The 14,546-nt window shown below is 31.2% G+C and overlaps 1 protein-coding gene across 50 annotated transcripts in view; it reads right to left on the reverse strand.

The window, feature by feature from the left end:
* The window catches only part of LOC121119110 (Na[+]-driven anion exchanger 1), a 60,189-nt gene that overhangs the window by 31,521 nt on the left and 14,122 nt on the right, over positions 1-14,546 (reverse strand). For 19 of the 50 annotated variants that reach the window (XM_071888181.1, XM_071888179.1, XM_071888172.1 and 16 more), the window contains 2 exons: positions 11,096-11,237; positions 10,668-11,026 (listed from right to left, as the gene is read on the reverse strand). In XM_071888181.1, the coding sequence (XP_071744282.1) occupies positions 10,668-11,026; positions 11,096-11,237 (501 nt within the window). Of the gene's footprint in view, positions 1-5,894; positions 6,012-10,491; positions 10,510-10,667; positions 11,027-11,095; positions 11,238-14,546 lie in introns of all 50 variants that reach the window. The other 31 variants (XM_071888161.1, XM_040713743.2, XM_071888150.1 and 28 more) reach the window with 3 other exon arrangements.

Below are 14,546 nucleotides of genomic sequence, written 5' to 3' on the forward strand. Positions count from 1 at the left end.
CATCACACAATTTTCACAAAAAAGAATAAAAGGGCCCAAAAAAAGGGTTGGATTGGTCTTAGTACAGATTTTCCAATCATTATTTTCCCCCTGCCCTTTTCAGTCTTTTTTTTTTAATCGGTCCAATCTGTCTTACTATTCAATGATCTTAAGGACATCGCCCTTGAGTCCTACAGACCTGACTATCTTTAAATTGTATTTAGTCCTAGCTAGGATTGATTAATATAATAACTAAGAAGGTAATGAATGATAGATAGAACGTATAATAATAACTTCTAGCACACACCTCTCCTACATTTAACTTCAGTTACTCTGGCCTCTTTAAAAGAGATTTTAAATTATGATGTAACTTAAAAAACTCGAATGACATAGTTAGTAGTATTTACGAAATTTCACCTGCTGTAGTTTCCATAAAAGATCAATAAGGACCGGTCCAAGGACCGCACAAATTTTATTAGTACCGGATTCATGGGACTGCTGTTTATTTAGACCGATCCAACAGTACTCGTAGTTTGTAAATAATTAATGTCGTCATTCTTCCCTGACTATTCGTCATTTAATGCTAGGGTTATACTGGCATTCCTTATTTTCGGTAAAAAAACGCTTAGAGCATACACTAATCATAGCCGTGTCCTTCCTACCAGAGAAATTTAACATGTGCCTTATTGTTAGCCGTCTATTTTTCTGTTTTATTTCCCCTTATAATAATACAATAATTATTATATAATTGTGAAGAATTGGCTAACTCTTATCTACTGATTTGGAATCCTTGGCCAGCCCTTTATCTTCTTCAATGAAAAAGTTTCGAGATACAATCAAGGTAATGGCGTGAAATAAGAAGAATTAGTCGACAACTCATAAAAAATACAGGGGAATTGTGGGCCAGTACTTTCTTTTTAAACTCTTTTGCCTTAGGATATTTCGCCTTAAAGCCATTTTGCTCCTGAAGGATATTTGTATAAAAAGCATTCAATGATTGTTTTCTCTTGCAAAAATTATGTAATTATGATATCGCCTCATATTATGTTTGTTCGTAAATCCATAAATATTTCCCAATATGAATAATCCATCATGTCTAATGTCATTGATAATGGAAAGTGATTAGCACTTTTTTCATTCCAATGGCTGTCGGGTTTTTTTTTTCTTGATTATTGTCATACTATACTAATCTTATAACATATTTTGTCACTGGTTCGAACTCATTTCAATGTGAAATTTCGATAATATGTATGTACTAAAACTTTGTGGCGTAATTACAAAAAAAAATCAACAGAAAACAATAATTTAATTGGTTAGAGAGAACATCAATTTCTTCCAAAAATAAACAATGACGACGCATAAACCTCTATAATTTATATATTAAGGTGAAATATCCTGAGGAGAAATAGTTGAAGGTGAAAGTACATTGTGCCAGTTGAATTGTTGATGTGGTATACAACCAACCTCTGGATCTCCTCAAATTTGACTTCTTACATTTAACTATTGCAAACTATTATTATGCACATTTCCCACAGTGTAAATAAACAAAATATACCTTGTACTTTGATCTTGGACTCTACCTACACAAGTATCAAAAAACATGTTATTTCATTATAAAACTCTGTATAGTATTCCCTTGTTTTCATTGTAGCTTACAAGAATTTTCTATAATATTTTTAATTTTAAGATTTAATATGGAGTGTTTTTCAAAAAATTTAACAATACAACTACGGGGCTCGAGAGGCAGGCAAAGTCCAAAATCAAAATAATTGGTATATTTAGTTAGTATAGACATTGGAAAATGGGAAATGTATCAGTTTACATATGCTTGATGAACATGCCAATTCTTTGATGAGATCCAATTAGTGTTGGGATTGGTCTAAAAAGACTGCAGTCCAATCAGTCCAGTTCTTTATCAAATACATATGTCAGTCCTAGGACCAGTCCTTATGTAAACTACAACAGGTAAATAACGTAATTATGAACCGTTAAAGGACTCCCTTGATTCCTTTATTTACTATGTATTTTCAGCTGCTCAACATCACATCTTTCAAGAGACAAGATAGCTTATGTTTTAAGTAGAAGGGTGTGAACTTATTATACGTCCTAACTATCATTTATTATTTTATTCATAGGACTTCTATACAGGAATAAACTAGAGGGAATGACGTCTTCAATTCTAAATAAGACACTAATTGTAGGTATGACGCGGCATAATTAATAAATAATAATTAAAAGCTATTGCGATTCTACGAAAGGATACGATAACATTAACATCTGATTACCCATTCTTAAAAAGGGAGGATATGTAAGATAAATATGATTAAAATTAGGAAGAGAGTTGGTACTTATAGCATAGCATAGGTAGATGTTGTAGACCAGGGGTTAATGAAGAGGAGAAGAGAGTTTGTGCGTGTGTGAGGGAGGAGAGAGAGAGAGAGAAGTAAGATCTATGTACATAAATTTGTTTGTTATTTGTTTGCTTAATCCACTGTAACCTTAGGCTTTCATATTTAAAAAAACAAAAACAAAAACATCAACTAAATGGTATTACGCACATACATACGTAATACCTATATGTGCAGTGACTCAACATAAAAGGAATCATGAACAAAAATCAAGAAAGGAGAAAATCCTGATTTAGTGTTATATTTTAATAGACATGGGCTGAAAAGCCCAAGGCATAACAAAATAAATTTAAAAGTTGCCTTTTTTTAAAACTATTTTTTTATTCCCTTTACAGAGTGGAGTCCATTTGACACTTTTCAAGGCATTGCTTAGCTTGAGTGGTATTTTTTCACATCAAGAAGTAGTGTAAAATTAAAAAAAACATAATTGTCTTTAATCCATTGTTTAAAAACAAGAAAAGTAGCGTCCCACTTAACAAAATAACTCAGAAACTGAAGAACAAATTGTCATGAAATCTTGACAGCTCTCTTTTGAAGGTTCTTAATGACTGAAATGAGGTGATTTAAAAAATGTAACACCATCTATGTGTGACCCCATCTATGATATACAGGTTCGTGCACTACTACTATATCCATTTTAATTCATGAAGATACATTTTAGTCTTCCATAAACGGTCCCAGAATTAGTTTCAATTACCAGTCAAACTATAAAATCTGTTAATTTCTCATTATGTTACTCTTAAAATCAATTTTGGCTAATTTGATTGCAATTTGCGGGACACCCAAAGGGTTAATAAGAATAATTTGTTGATATAAATTAAGGAAAATAATTTGTGGTCGAAGAGTACAAATGTAATCCACACTCAATTATGAGATAAATCATTTTAACTTGCTTTAGTGTTGACGGGTTACATGGTTTTGATATGTATAATAGCCTGTACTGATGCAACAAAAGTTTGGAATTTAATATCAAAGAATATTTTATTCTTAATTTTACTCATCAAATCAAGAACATAACGCATCAAAATAAAAAAGTCCTTAGTGAACGGATTTTGATTTAAAAATATGTAAAGTATCGAGAGAAAAATGATTTCTAGATGTTATTCCTTTAAAAATGATGGAATATAACCGTGATACAGTATTTTTGAATAAATCAATTACTAATGGGCAGAAGTATATCTTTCCGCATTATTATAAGAACATTACTTTAATTTGACTCATGTTATGAGTATTTTAGTCACAAGAAATGTATACAATATACCTAAATAATATATGTACGAAGGTCAAAGAAAAATAAATCACTTTGTTCACATTCCATCTCGGACCGCGTCTCAGCACTATGATTTATGTAGTTAATAAAGCTTATTCGGTGTTGGAAGAAGCATTCTTAAGAAGGCTAACATAGGTTGAAAAAATATATCCAATAAAAAACCATAACAATCAAACAAAAAACAAATACTATTCTTCAATTTAGGAAAGGCCAATCAAGTAATTATAATATGTATAAGTATGTGTTTTATGTGAGATACCAATTTAACATTAACTATAATAATATATAATGTAATTTAGAAAGAACGAAAGAAAGAAAATAATAATAATTAACTGAATAATGGATGCAATTAAATTTTTTTAAACAAAATAGAAATAAAAGCACAATTCTGTTAACACATAATAGTATACAGAGTGTGACAACGAAATCTGAAGCTTATGATTTCCAGATTGTTCCCCAATACCGGGTGGTCCATTGAAATCTGAACACTTAATAATTCAATAATTAATTAAGGTTGAGGGATTGAAATTACTTCATATTTCGATGTACTAAGGAATAAATAATTAGTTACAAAATACGCCGTTAGCAAGTCCGAAACGTTGGAGAGAAAGAAAGGCCCTGTCAAAGAGGCCAACTTGGACCCGGAGGAGTTAAAGAAAACATCCAAGGCCAATCCTCTCAAGTAAATGACGACCATGGAAGAGATCTTGGGGATTCACACCAGCCTGTCGAGAGAGCTAAAAAGGATGGCTAGAAAGATCCTTCTGAGGGTAGAAAAGGTCACTTTTGACATCAACAATAAAATAAACCCATCTCCTCCGTTATAAAACTCTTTTGAGTTCTTTTGAACTCTTTTTTTGACACTTTTGCCCTAATGCCAATCCCCTCGACTACGCCTTTTGGGCGCAGGACGAGGGGAAGGCCTGCATTTTCTGTCATCCAAAAACTGAGGCCATCAAAGCCATGGTCTACCTGCACTGAGAGGTCATGACAGAGCACTACATCTGCATAGGGTGCCAGGCCTTCTGCCACTTACTGGAAGGCATCATTGTCACTAAAGACGGCTACAATAATGATTAAGAGAGGTTAGAGACACATCTATTGAGAGTTTTAATTTTGTTGAAATTCTCTAGATAATTAATCAATTATGTCTTGTTGATGTTTAAAATTCAAATTCTTCAGATTTTTATGGACCACATGGTATTCTTTTTTCAGAAGCAGGGTCTACTGTTACTATTATTTTGGTCATCAACAATCTAGATATTAGCAATGCTGAAGTATCAAAGATCATGGATCTAACAACAGGACTTGGCCCCTGCCACACCTCCAACACGACTCAGGATTGACTCCAGGAGCACTGCTACGACTAGGTGCCCAAGGATATTTGGTATCCTAGCTCCTCCAACCTGAATCCAATGGTTTATTTTGTCTGGGCCTACTACGACTCAAAGGACAAGTAGGTCCGCATACTACCAAGAAATCTCTTATCGACTCCATCGTTCTGGAATGCGATAATTTATTTCAGGCTTTAGACCTACACGTGGTTCCGGACCCCAATCGAGGCTTCATTGATTGATTGTATCTGCTCCTCAATTTTTTGTTTTTTAAAGTAGATGGAGCAAAAGCGCAAGATTTCGTTGTTATACCCTATATATTTATTTATATGTTGTGTAAAAGTTGCGATCTCATACAAGATGTAACTTGTATAAGCAAATTAGTCAAATTGCAACCTAACAATGAGATGAATCATTTTAAATTAAGGATTTACAGTATTTGGGATAAAAATCATGCAAATATCCAATATTCCATGGATGATCGATATACCCATTAAGAGTGTATTTTTTGGCTATTATTATACAGATGACTAAAATACAACTTGTACAGAACATATATAGTATATATGTAGTGTGTGAATAAACTGATGTTAAAAGGTCTATTGCTGCTTTGGTGATGTTGAACGGAGGGTAGAATAAAACATTGTTTTTTTAAAAGCAAGAGTAGAAAGAAAGTCAAAAAAATAAATAAAAGCTTTTCATCACATCAAAATTTGATCAATTGCAAGCAACTTATATCCTTGCATGCAATTATTAGGTAAGTACCTAAGTAACTGACCAATAAGCAGCAAATTGGATTCATATTTATGTAATTTGTACTTATTTTATATTATAAAAAGGAAAGCATGATCTATGTACTTTGAGTTTGTTTCATAAGTGTCAAAACAGAGATTGTATCATTACCTGGAACAGCCAAGAAACCCTTGGAATCGGAAAAACAAGTTTCGTGTGTTTGATTCTCACCATCAATGTTGGATAAGTCCTCTTTTGAACCAAAGAGTTCTTTAAGACGATGCATGCCTAATACACAGAATCTTTTTTGTAGTAATCACATTTGATAGATTAAATATGGGGATAAGGGCGGTTTGTTTTTCGAATTTCGACTACAGATAGTTCGAAAAGTTGTGATAAGGTAAGAAAATAACCTACACATCCCGTTCAAAATTTGAATGGAGACAAAAGTTATTTATTTGTCAATAACGATTAAAGTACATCATAAAATAATTATGATAGACAATATTTTAACCTATAAAAAACATTTATAAATTTTTTTTTCTAAAGCTACCCTATAGAGCAAAAAGAGAGAATAACATAAAAGAAGTTTTATCTTTTCTTTTATAAAATGTACAAAAATGATGCGTCCTATACGCGGATCATCAAATTTCCATAAAAATTATTTTATACAGAATCTAAAAACGTCTTCTTAGTAAAGATTTTTTGACTTTTTTCAATATTTAATCATGATGTGTAACCTAAAGCACTCTGCTTTAGGTGAGTGTCCGCAGGAGTATATATATTTTTTAGGGAGGGGGCGAGGTTTTAAAAAAAAAAAATTAAAAATTAAATTTCAAATATTAACTTTTTCAAAAATCCACAGATGTCCTCAATAAATTATATTTTTTGGAAAAAAATTTCAAAAATTAATTTTCGAGAAGAAAATTTCAAGAATCCTTAGTTATTCATAGAATATTATTTCATTTTTTTGGAAAAAAATCAAATTTTTAGCTAGCAAAATTTCATAAATTAAATTAAATTCCAAATATTACATTTTTTGAATAAATAAAAAAATCCTTTGGGGGCCATTAGCTCAACCCTTGCGGACGCCCCTGTAAAGATAACCTTGTAGGACAAAGGCATAGGATATTGTCATACCAAATCACAACTTTTCCGCACTACCCATAATCGAAATTCGAAAAGAGTAGAAAAACGAACCGCCCTAATGGTGATATTGGTGTTGGATTTTTAGGCTACGTATTGATTATGTTGTTTACATATATTTATTCCAAATACATAAAAAAAGTGATTATATATTATTATTTATTACAGAATACGAAGGCACATCTTAACATGGATATAATGGGGGTTAAGAAAGGAGTAATGAATTGTTGTTGTTATAATTAGTAAAACAGTTGTACTGGATGTGTAACTTTGCAATGGCTACAAATATTTTACCATACAATAATTACACTATACAACAGCAAAAATGGTAAAAAAAACAGTCTATGCTCTATTTAATAGAGTGTGATGCCCTAATTCCAAATATGGCCTTATTTTTTCTCTAATAAACTTGTGGCCTTCAGAAAAGGCCAAACATTTTGTTTAGTTATTTTTAAGGTTCAATGATGTTAGTTGTTGATGATAGGGAAAAATTATGTTAATATATTTTAAAGCCGAATGTTAAAATTTTTTTAAATGTCTTTAGCATACTTTTAACTCGAATTATCTTTGTTTAAATTAGAAAATAGATGCTTTTTGTTCAGAGGCTCATAGCTTCAAGACGAATAGATTCAAAAAGCTTTAAAGTATTGCATTTGATAGCTGAAAGTATAAACTTTGATTTTTAAAAAGAGTCTCTCCAAAAACTCTCTATATCACTGTCAATTTAAGATAAGTCCACGACAATATTTCAAGGAAAAAACTCATTTTTGAATTGATCTCATAATAAAAGTCCATAAATATTCGTAAACCCCAGCTAGAAAAGATAGAAATAAAGACAGAAAGGAAGAAAATATATAGAAACAAGGAGGGAGACCAAAGAAAAAAGATTTGTGCCGAGGACTCCATTGAATGTTCGTTTTTTGGAATCCCTCACTCACTTCGGGTATGCAATGAGTCCTCTTGTGCCCATGAAGCTTAAAATAATTTATTTACGCAGGTTGAGATATATGTTATAGCAATAATATAATATATCTTTTCTTTTTCTCCTTTTTCTCTTTCTTTGTTTCTATATCATTTCTTTTTCTCTTTCTTTGTTTCTATGTCTTGTAGTTGGGGCATAGGAATACTTATGGACTTTTATCATGAGATCAATTCATGTGCCTCTATTTTCCCTTTTAGACAAACATATTTCGAGTTAAAAGTATGATGCATACATTTTAAAAATGGTTTTAAAATTTTTTAAGATTTGAATTTAAAATATTTTAACATAATTTATCCCTATATTAAACAAAAAGTGCTTAAAACAGCTTTGAACCTTAAAAATAGCCAAAAATAACAAAAAAAAATATATGAGAGAAAAAATTAGACCATATTTGGAATCAAGGAATCAAATTGTACTAATTTGAGCATAAGCTGTTCTTGTGCATAAAAGCGTGTGATTTTGTAGAATAGTGTTATTTTATACTTTTTTTCTTACTCATTTATTCAAATTATGGTATAAAAATCATTTAAAAGGTTGATTGTACATGAATTTTTACAATCATAACAGTAATAAGGAAACAATCTATACCTGGAACACACATTTTCCTACATTTTTATAAAGTTAAGGCCAAAAAGATAATTTTTTATTAGTTTATAATAGTTATGATATGAAAGGAAAACGGGCTTCCAAAAAGTTTTGCATCATTAATTTAATTACGTTTTCAGAGATTTTGCTTAGTTTTATGTAAAAAAAGTTAGGCCAACAAAAGAACAACTGATTGTTTACTTTTTAAATGCCTTATTTACTAAGTGTCTACGATAAATATGAACGAAAATGGAGCAAAAAAGGCAAGAAGTGCCTCGTTTAGTTCGAACCGGATTTACCAATTCTGATATTATAAAGACCCTTAATATCTGCAGAACCAGCGTTTGGAAGGTTAAGGTTAACAATGATAAAGACATCAATAATCGTCATAAAAGCGGAAGGCCGATCAAAAGTTTTTTGAAAAATCCGATGATGACGATGACGTACTTGATTAAGAAGCGGTCGGTGAGCTGTTCCATGGTACCTTATGCCGTAAAAAGCTAGTGGAAAGTCTCTCCAACATATTGAACAACCCTTGCTCACTCAACAACAATTACGATTTGCTTGTGATTGAGGTCGAAGGTGCTCAAATTTGTAAATAATGTTCTCTAATGAGTAATTATCAAGTTTCAATTTAAAAAAATTATCTATAATTTCATTGAAAGCCGCTAGGTGCACTTAATTGTCGAACGTTTATTTGGTTATAGACTTTCTGACGGCCTTGTTCTGTTTGCTATATAAAAAATATTTATTATATCTACACAAGGACACCAATTTCAGTTATATTCCTTAAAATATATTCTAAAGTTAGGGCAGATTATACATTTTTAACATTTTATTCTACCTTGACCTCTCAAAATGTAATGGCATCTTACCATGACCATATATAATCTTCGTACCAAGTTAGATCAAAATCGATACGTAACTTTTGTTGTTATCATGGGGGCCAACAGACCAATCAACGAAGAGTGGTGGAAGGTAATTCAAACAATCAGGTAATAAATGTTATTAGGAATTTAAAGATTTTTTTAATTTTGTATATTGATATTTTCATTATCGAATCCCATTCCTTCTTTCATTTTGTAACTATTATTTTATATTGTTAAAAAGATAGGAAAATAGCCATAAGTTGGTTCAAAAAAAAAATAAAAAAAAATGGGGAAAAGCAGTGTACTTTCCATATTTAAAGTATTCCTTACATTTGTGTATATAGGGAATAAATAAATTTTTCTTTTATAAATATGTGTTTATCAAGTACACTTCTTTAGAATTGGAAGAACTTTCCCGCTCACTCGAGTTACTTGGTGTCTACGTAAGGGATGCTGCAACTGTTTTTCTTCCGCTAACATGAGTCCATGACGTTCATGTATGTACAATATTCTGGATATACACGCATGCCTTTCATCCAACATCGCGAGGCATGCACTTTCCCCAAAAAATATTTGCCTCACATAAATACATCTAATTTTTTTATTGTAAAATAATGACGCAAATAGATGAAAATCATTCATGCCTATCCCTCTCATTCAAGTCTCAAGAATGTAATGAGCTCAAAGAAAAAACTATGGCATATATTTTGTATAAGTATATGATAATAATTGCATAGTTGTGTAGTAGGTATGGGGTCAAATCTCATCCAAGGAGACACACGGAAAACAAGGACTTGTAAATATATATTCTATCGATGTAGAAGTTTAATTAGATAAAAATCCTGGCATTAATTGCGGAACTGCAGATTCTATGTCCCTCTCATATGAATAAATAAAAAGTATTTGCTGTACTGTTCACCAATCTTAATTCACTCTGGATATGATAACTAAATATTATGTTGATTTGTTGCTTTTTTAAATTTGGAATAATTTTGTTTACATATATTATTATGGTCTAATTTAAAAGATTGCGGAAAAGTAAGGATTTTACACAACAATTAAATAAATACTGAGATAAGTGAGAATTAGCCTTAATTTTAAAGTGGAGAGATAGTAAATGGTAAACAGATGTTATACATATTAAGAAAAAAACATTAAGAAAAAGGGTTGAATGTGTAATATTTACCATCACGCCCTTCACTGCCTAAAATAATGAAAAAAAATATTTATAACGCGTATTCATACACGTGTGTGTTTGGGGATGGTAAAGGTCATATGCAAATATTTTTGAGGTCGTGGTGGTGAAATAGTAGAGAAATTAAAAAGACAATAAATGTCACACACAAAAAAAAGTCCTCTTACTTTTCGAAGAAGAATGATTCCTTCCTATTTCTGCCAATGATCGAATGATGGGTAATTTTGACATATTAGAAGCGGATCCGTCGTTCTTCTTAGAACTTTCGTATTGATGCCGATGCTTTTTGAGAATGGCATCTTTTACGAAAGGCTTTTTATCATAGCTCAGGATTCCGGAGTTCACCATATTATCTAAGACGAGTTCTGCGATGTCATTTAGATTTGTGGCTGACATGTCCAAACAGACTGTGTTATTTAGAATGAGACTTCTAAGTTCAAATAGTGAATGAAGAGAAAGAGTGGCGACATGGGGTTTTGACCACCGATTCCCGCCCTCTTCAACATCTTCTTCGAATTTGACCCATCTAGAAAAAAAGGAATATGTAAATATTGATTCCCTAAGAATCCATAAGATAATGAGGTTAGTCTCTTACCTTGCAGTCTCTTTCCATTCCATTTGGCCCTCTCCATCTTTAAAGAGCTCTTCCAGCTCAGAGAATAGAGGATGAGGTACATGAGAATTGCTATCCAAATCTTCACCCAAAATGAATTGCACTCTTTGGGAAGGTGGAGTCACTAAGGAAGGGAGGAAAGAAAATAAATTAAGGCATAAGACTATGAAATAACACTGTATTTGAGAGAAAAATACGAGACAGTAGCAAAGTGCAGCATTTCACAAAATTATAATATATAGTTATATGTAGAAGATATATATATATTTATTTTTTTTGAACAGGTCATTTTAAAAAAAGAAATAACATTTAAAAAGCTGTCCAGAAGGCATAAAAAAGCTACAAGGTCAGGACTATTTTGAAGAGTAGGATATGAAGAGATTCCTTGATATAAATAAAAATGGATATACCACTTAAAGACTTCATTCCTTAAGTAGTAGGAAAATCTTTTTTGAGTCTAGAATGTTCACTTCTTAAAGAAAATAAATAGCAATAAATTAAATTGTCAAAAACTTTATATATTTTTTCAAAAAATATTTATAAATATTTATGATTGTATGAAAAGGGTCATAATACAGGAAATCTTTCTCTTTTAAGGCACACACGAACTCGTAAGTTTCTTATACTGATTATATGTTATAGGAACCCCTTACTTTTTTAAGGAACAAAGAGGGGAGAAGAGAAATAGGACGACACTTAAAGTCTTCCAAGTTCATGTTAAGTAAGTGTGTTACTTAAGTAATTAAATAAAAGGAATTTTATCAGGATTCGTAGCCGTTATAGACAGAAATGTCATAATTAACTTGATACACGAGTGTGGTCAGATGATGCGTGTATGTACAGAAGGTATAGATATGTGCAAGATGAAATGTCATTACGAATAATGTAAGATATGCATACTTATATAACTAGAAAGACATCATGCAAAAAAAAAAAAAAAAAAGTAGGAAAAGATTATTTCAAATACATATGTTGTTACCGAACAAAGTAATTAGGATTGAATGAGGTGTTAAGCATTTAGACTCCTCTGACAATGGATAGGGTCACTAAACTTTTCTGTATAGATTTGTAAATAGTGTGAGTAATGAATTTTATAATTTCTAAAGTCATCATTATTTGATTAAAATTCATTTTGCTCAAATTGGGATGTCTCCAAAATATGTATAGGTGTTGGATTGGTCTAAACCAGTAATATTAGTCCGGTACTGATTAATAGTGTAATTCTTAGGTCCTTAATGGTAACTACGAACGCTTAAATGGCGTAATTACAAATTACATCATTTCAAACGTTGAAGTTGTAATGATACAACTTCAACGTGTTGTGTTGTGTTGTGTCCGTCCTTATTTAGAAGTGAAGACAGTTGATTTCTGCATCTCAGTCCAAAAACTGTTATAGTTCGGTCCTTGAAGACGTCACTCAACTTTATTTATTTTAGTAATGACAGTTCGAAGGACAACCGGTCTTAAGAACCGGTCCTTAGACTAGACTGGACCAAATAAATCAGAACTGAAACAAGTCTTATCATAACTTCTTTAAAAATACATATATATATATACATATATTAAGTTTAAAGTAGGAAGTGTCTGGCTAGAACGAATATTATACGTTCTAGTTATCTTCACATAAATTTTAGCAACGACTGAAAAAATAAAAAGATAGCTGAAAGGCCGACTTATAGCTCCTTAGACCTGATGAATGGTGAAAAAGACGGAAACGTTTCGAAATAATACTGAAAGGGGGAGATAAAAAAGACTGATTAGGGAAGCAGGCATGGAACCAATACAAATAGGGACACATTGCTTTTTTCAAAAAATAAAAAAAAGTGATGTTTCAATGAGGCATGAGTGTTGTTTAAAATATATTAGGCTGTTATCAAAACGATCAAGTCTCGCGGCAAATAATATAATTCCCTGAATGATAATGAAATTTATAAATTGAAATTCAAGGAATACCCTTTATTATTTATTCATCTTGCACCCCAAACTACATACTGTCACACCACCTTGCGTGGGATAATATTTTTTTAGTTTGTTCATACCCCTGTAAAACTCAATATTGACTAGTCATAAAACAACATAATAGAGGATAGGATTACACTTTCATATTTAGTGTTGGTATTAGTCCTTATCAAGAACAATGGTCCAGGTCATTTCAGTCCAGTCCCGATATTTCATCCTTAGAAATGGAACACACAATCCATGGTGACGTCATTAAGGTGTTTTTTCTTTGTGGATTAATATTATTTGGTTGTATTGAATATAGAGATAAAATACACAGAGATGATGTGAATAAGTAGTTGTTGCCGTAAAAAAGAAAAAACATTTGACAAAAACATTCATATTGTAATAGTTAGGTATGTTAAAAACATAGGGGGCCTTTTAAATATTTTTCTTTTTTTAAATGTTTATATAAGTATATGCCTACATTACCTTTTTGAAAAATATTTAATAAGTATGACATATGGTTTGATTCAGGAGATTAATCATTAATAGATTGAAAGCTCTAATTTTTTGTTCTTAAAACCGATATGTTTAACAACAACGTCTATACTAATACTATCAAATAGTTAAAGCTTATAGCGGGAAATATTATGTTTTGAGCTTTTTGGTTAATTATTATTTTCCTCTCGTCTACTCAATATCATTACTCTATGTATTTTATCTCTATGGTATTGAAAGACTAGTCCTAGACTGGACTGGACCAAAGAAATTAGGCCCCTCACAATAAAACTTCCCATTAAACTGTTTCATAACCATCTGAACTCAATGTCAAACAAGATATTTGAGCTTATTAATCATGGTGGTCAGAGGCGTTGCTAGCTTTAGTATATCATTTGGAGGGGCTTTGCCTCAAAATGATTAACACCGTTATATAATACACAATACAAATAGGTTTATTAAATATATATATGATAAATAAATTTGAGGACTTCAGAAACTTCGGGGGAGGCTTGAGCCCAACCCCTAAAAAAGGGGGCTAGCGACAACACTGGAGGCTGTTGTGACACCTAATATTCCTGATTTGTTTTTGAAATAGATTTTTTTTTTAGATCATTCAATTATGACAAAATGAATTTTCCTCAAATAATTAATTTACTAATTATCTGACATCCTAGATACTTCGGATGCTCTTTTGCTTTAGAATAAAAGCCTCATTCATAGAAATTTTCAATGATATATACTCACTATTTACAAAGAAGCTATTAATGAAAGTCTCTATTTCCATCCCTAACTTTTTGCAGTGGTGTTTAATTATATATGTACATTTATAAGGTTTAATAATGACATATTCCTATATAACATAATTTTAAACAATATACATATTTTTTATTACTTATTGAATGAGTTATGATAAATAACACTAATCATAGAAAATATGTGAGATAATTTAAGTTATTTTTTAAATCTAATTTTGTTCCATTTAAGAAGACAA

Source organism: Lepeophtheirus salmonis, chromosome 5, assembly GCF_016086655.4.
Source record: "Lepeophtheirus salmonis chromosome 5, UVic_Lsal_1.4, whole genome shotgun sequence".
Lineage (NCBI taxonomy): Eukaryota > Metazoa > Arthropoda > Copepoda > Siphonostomatoida > Caligidae > Lepeophtheirus > Lepeophtheirus salmonis.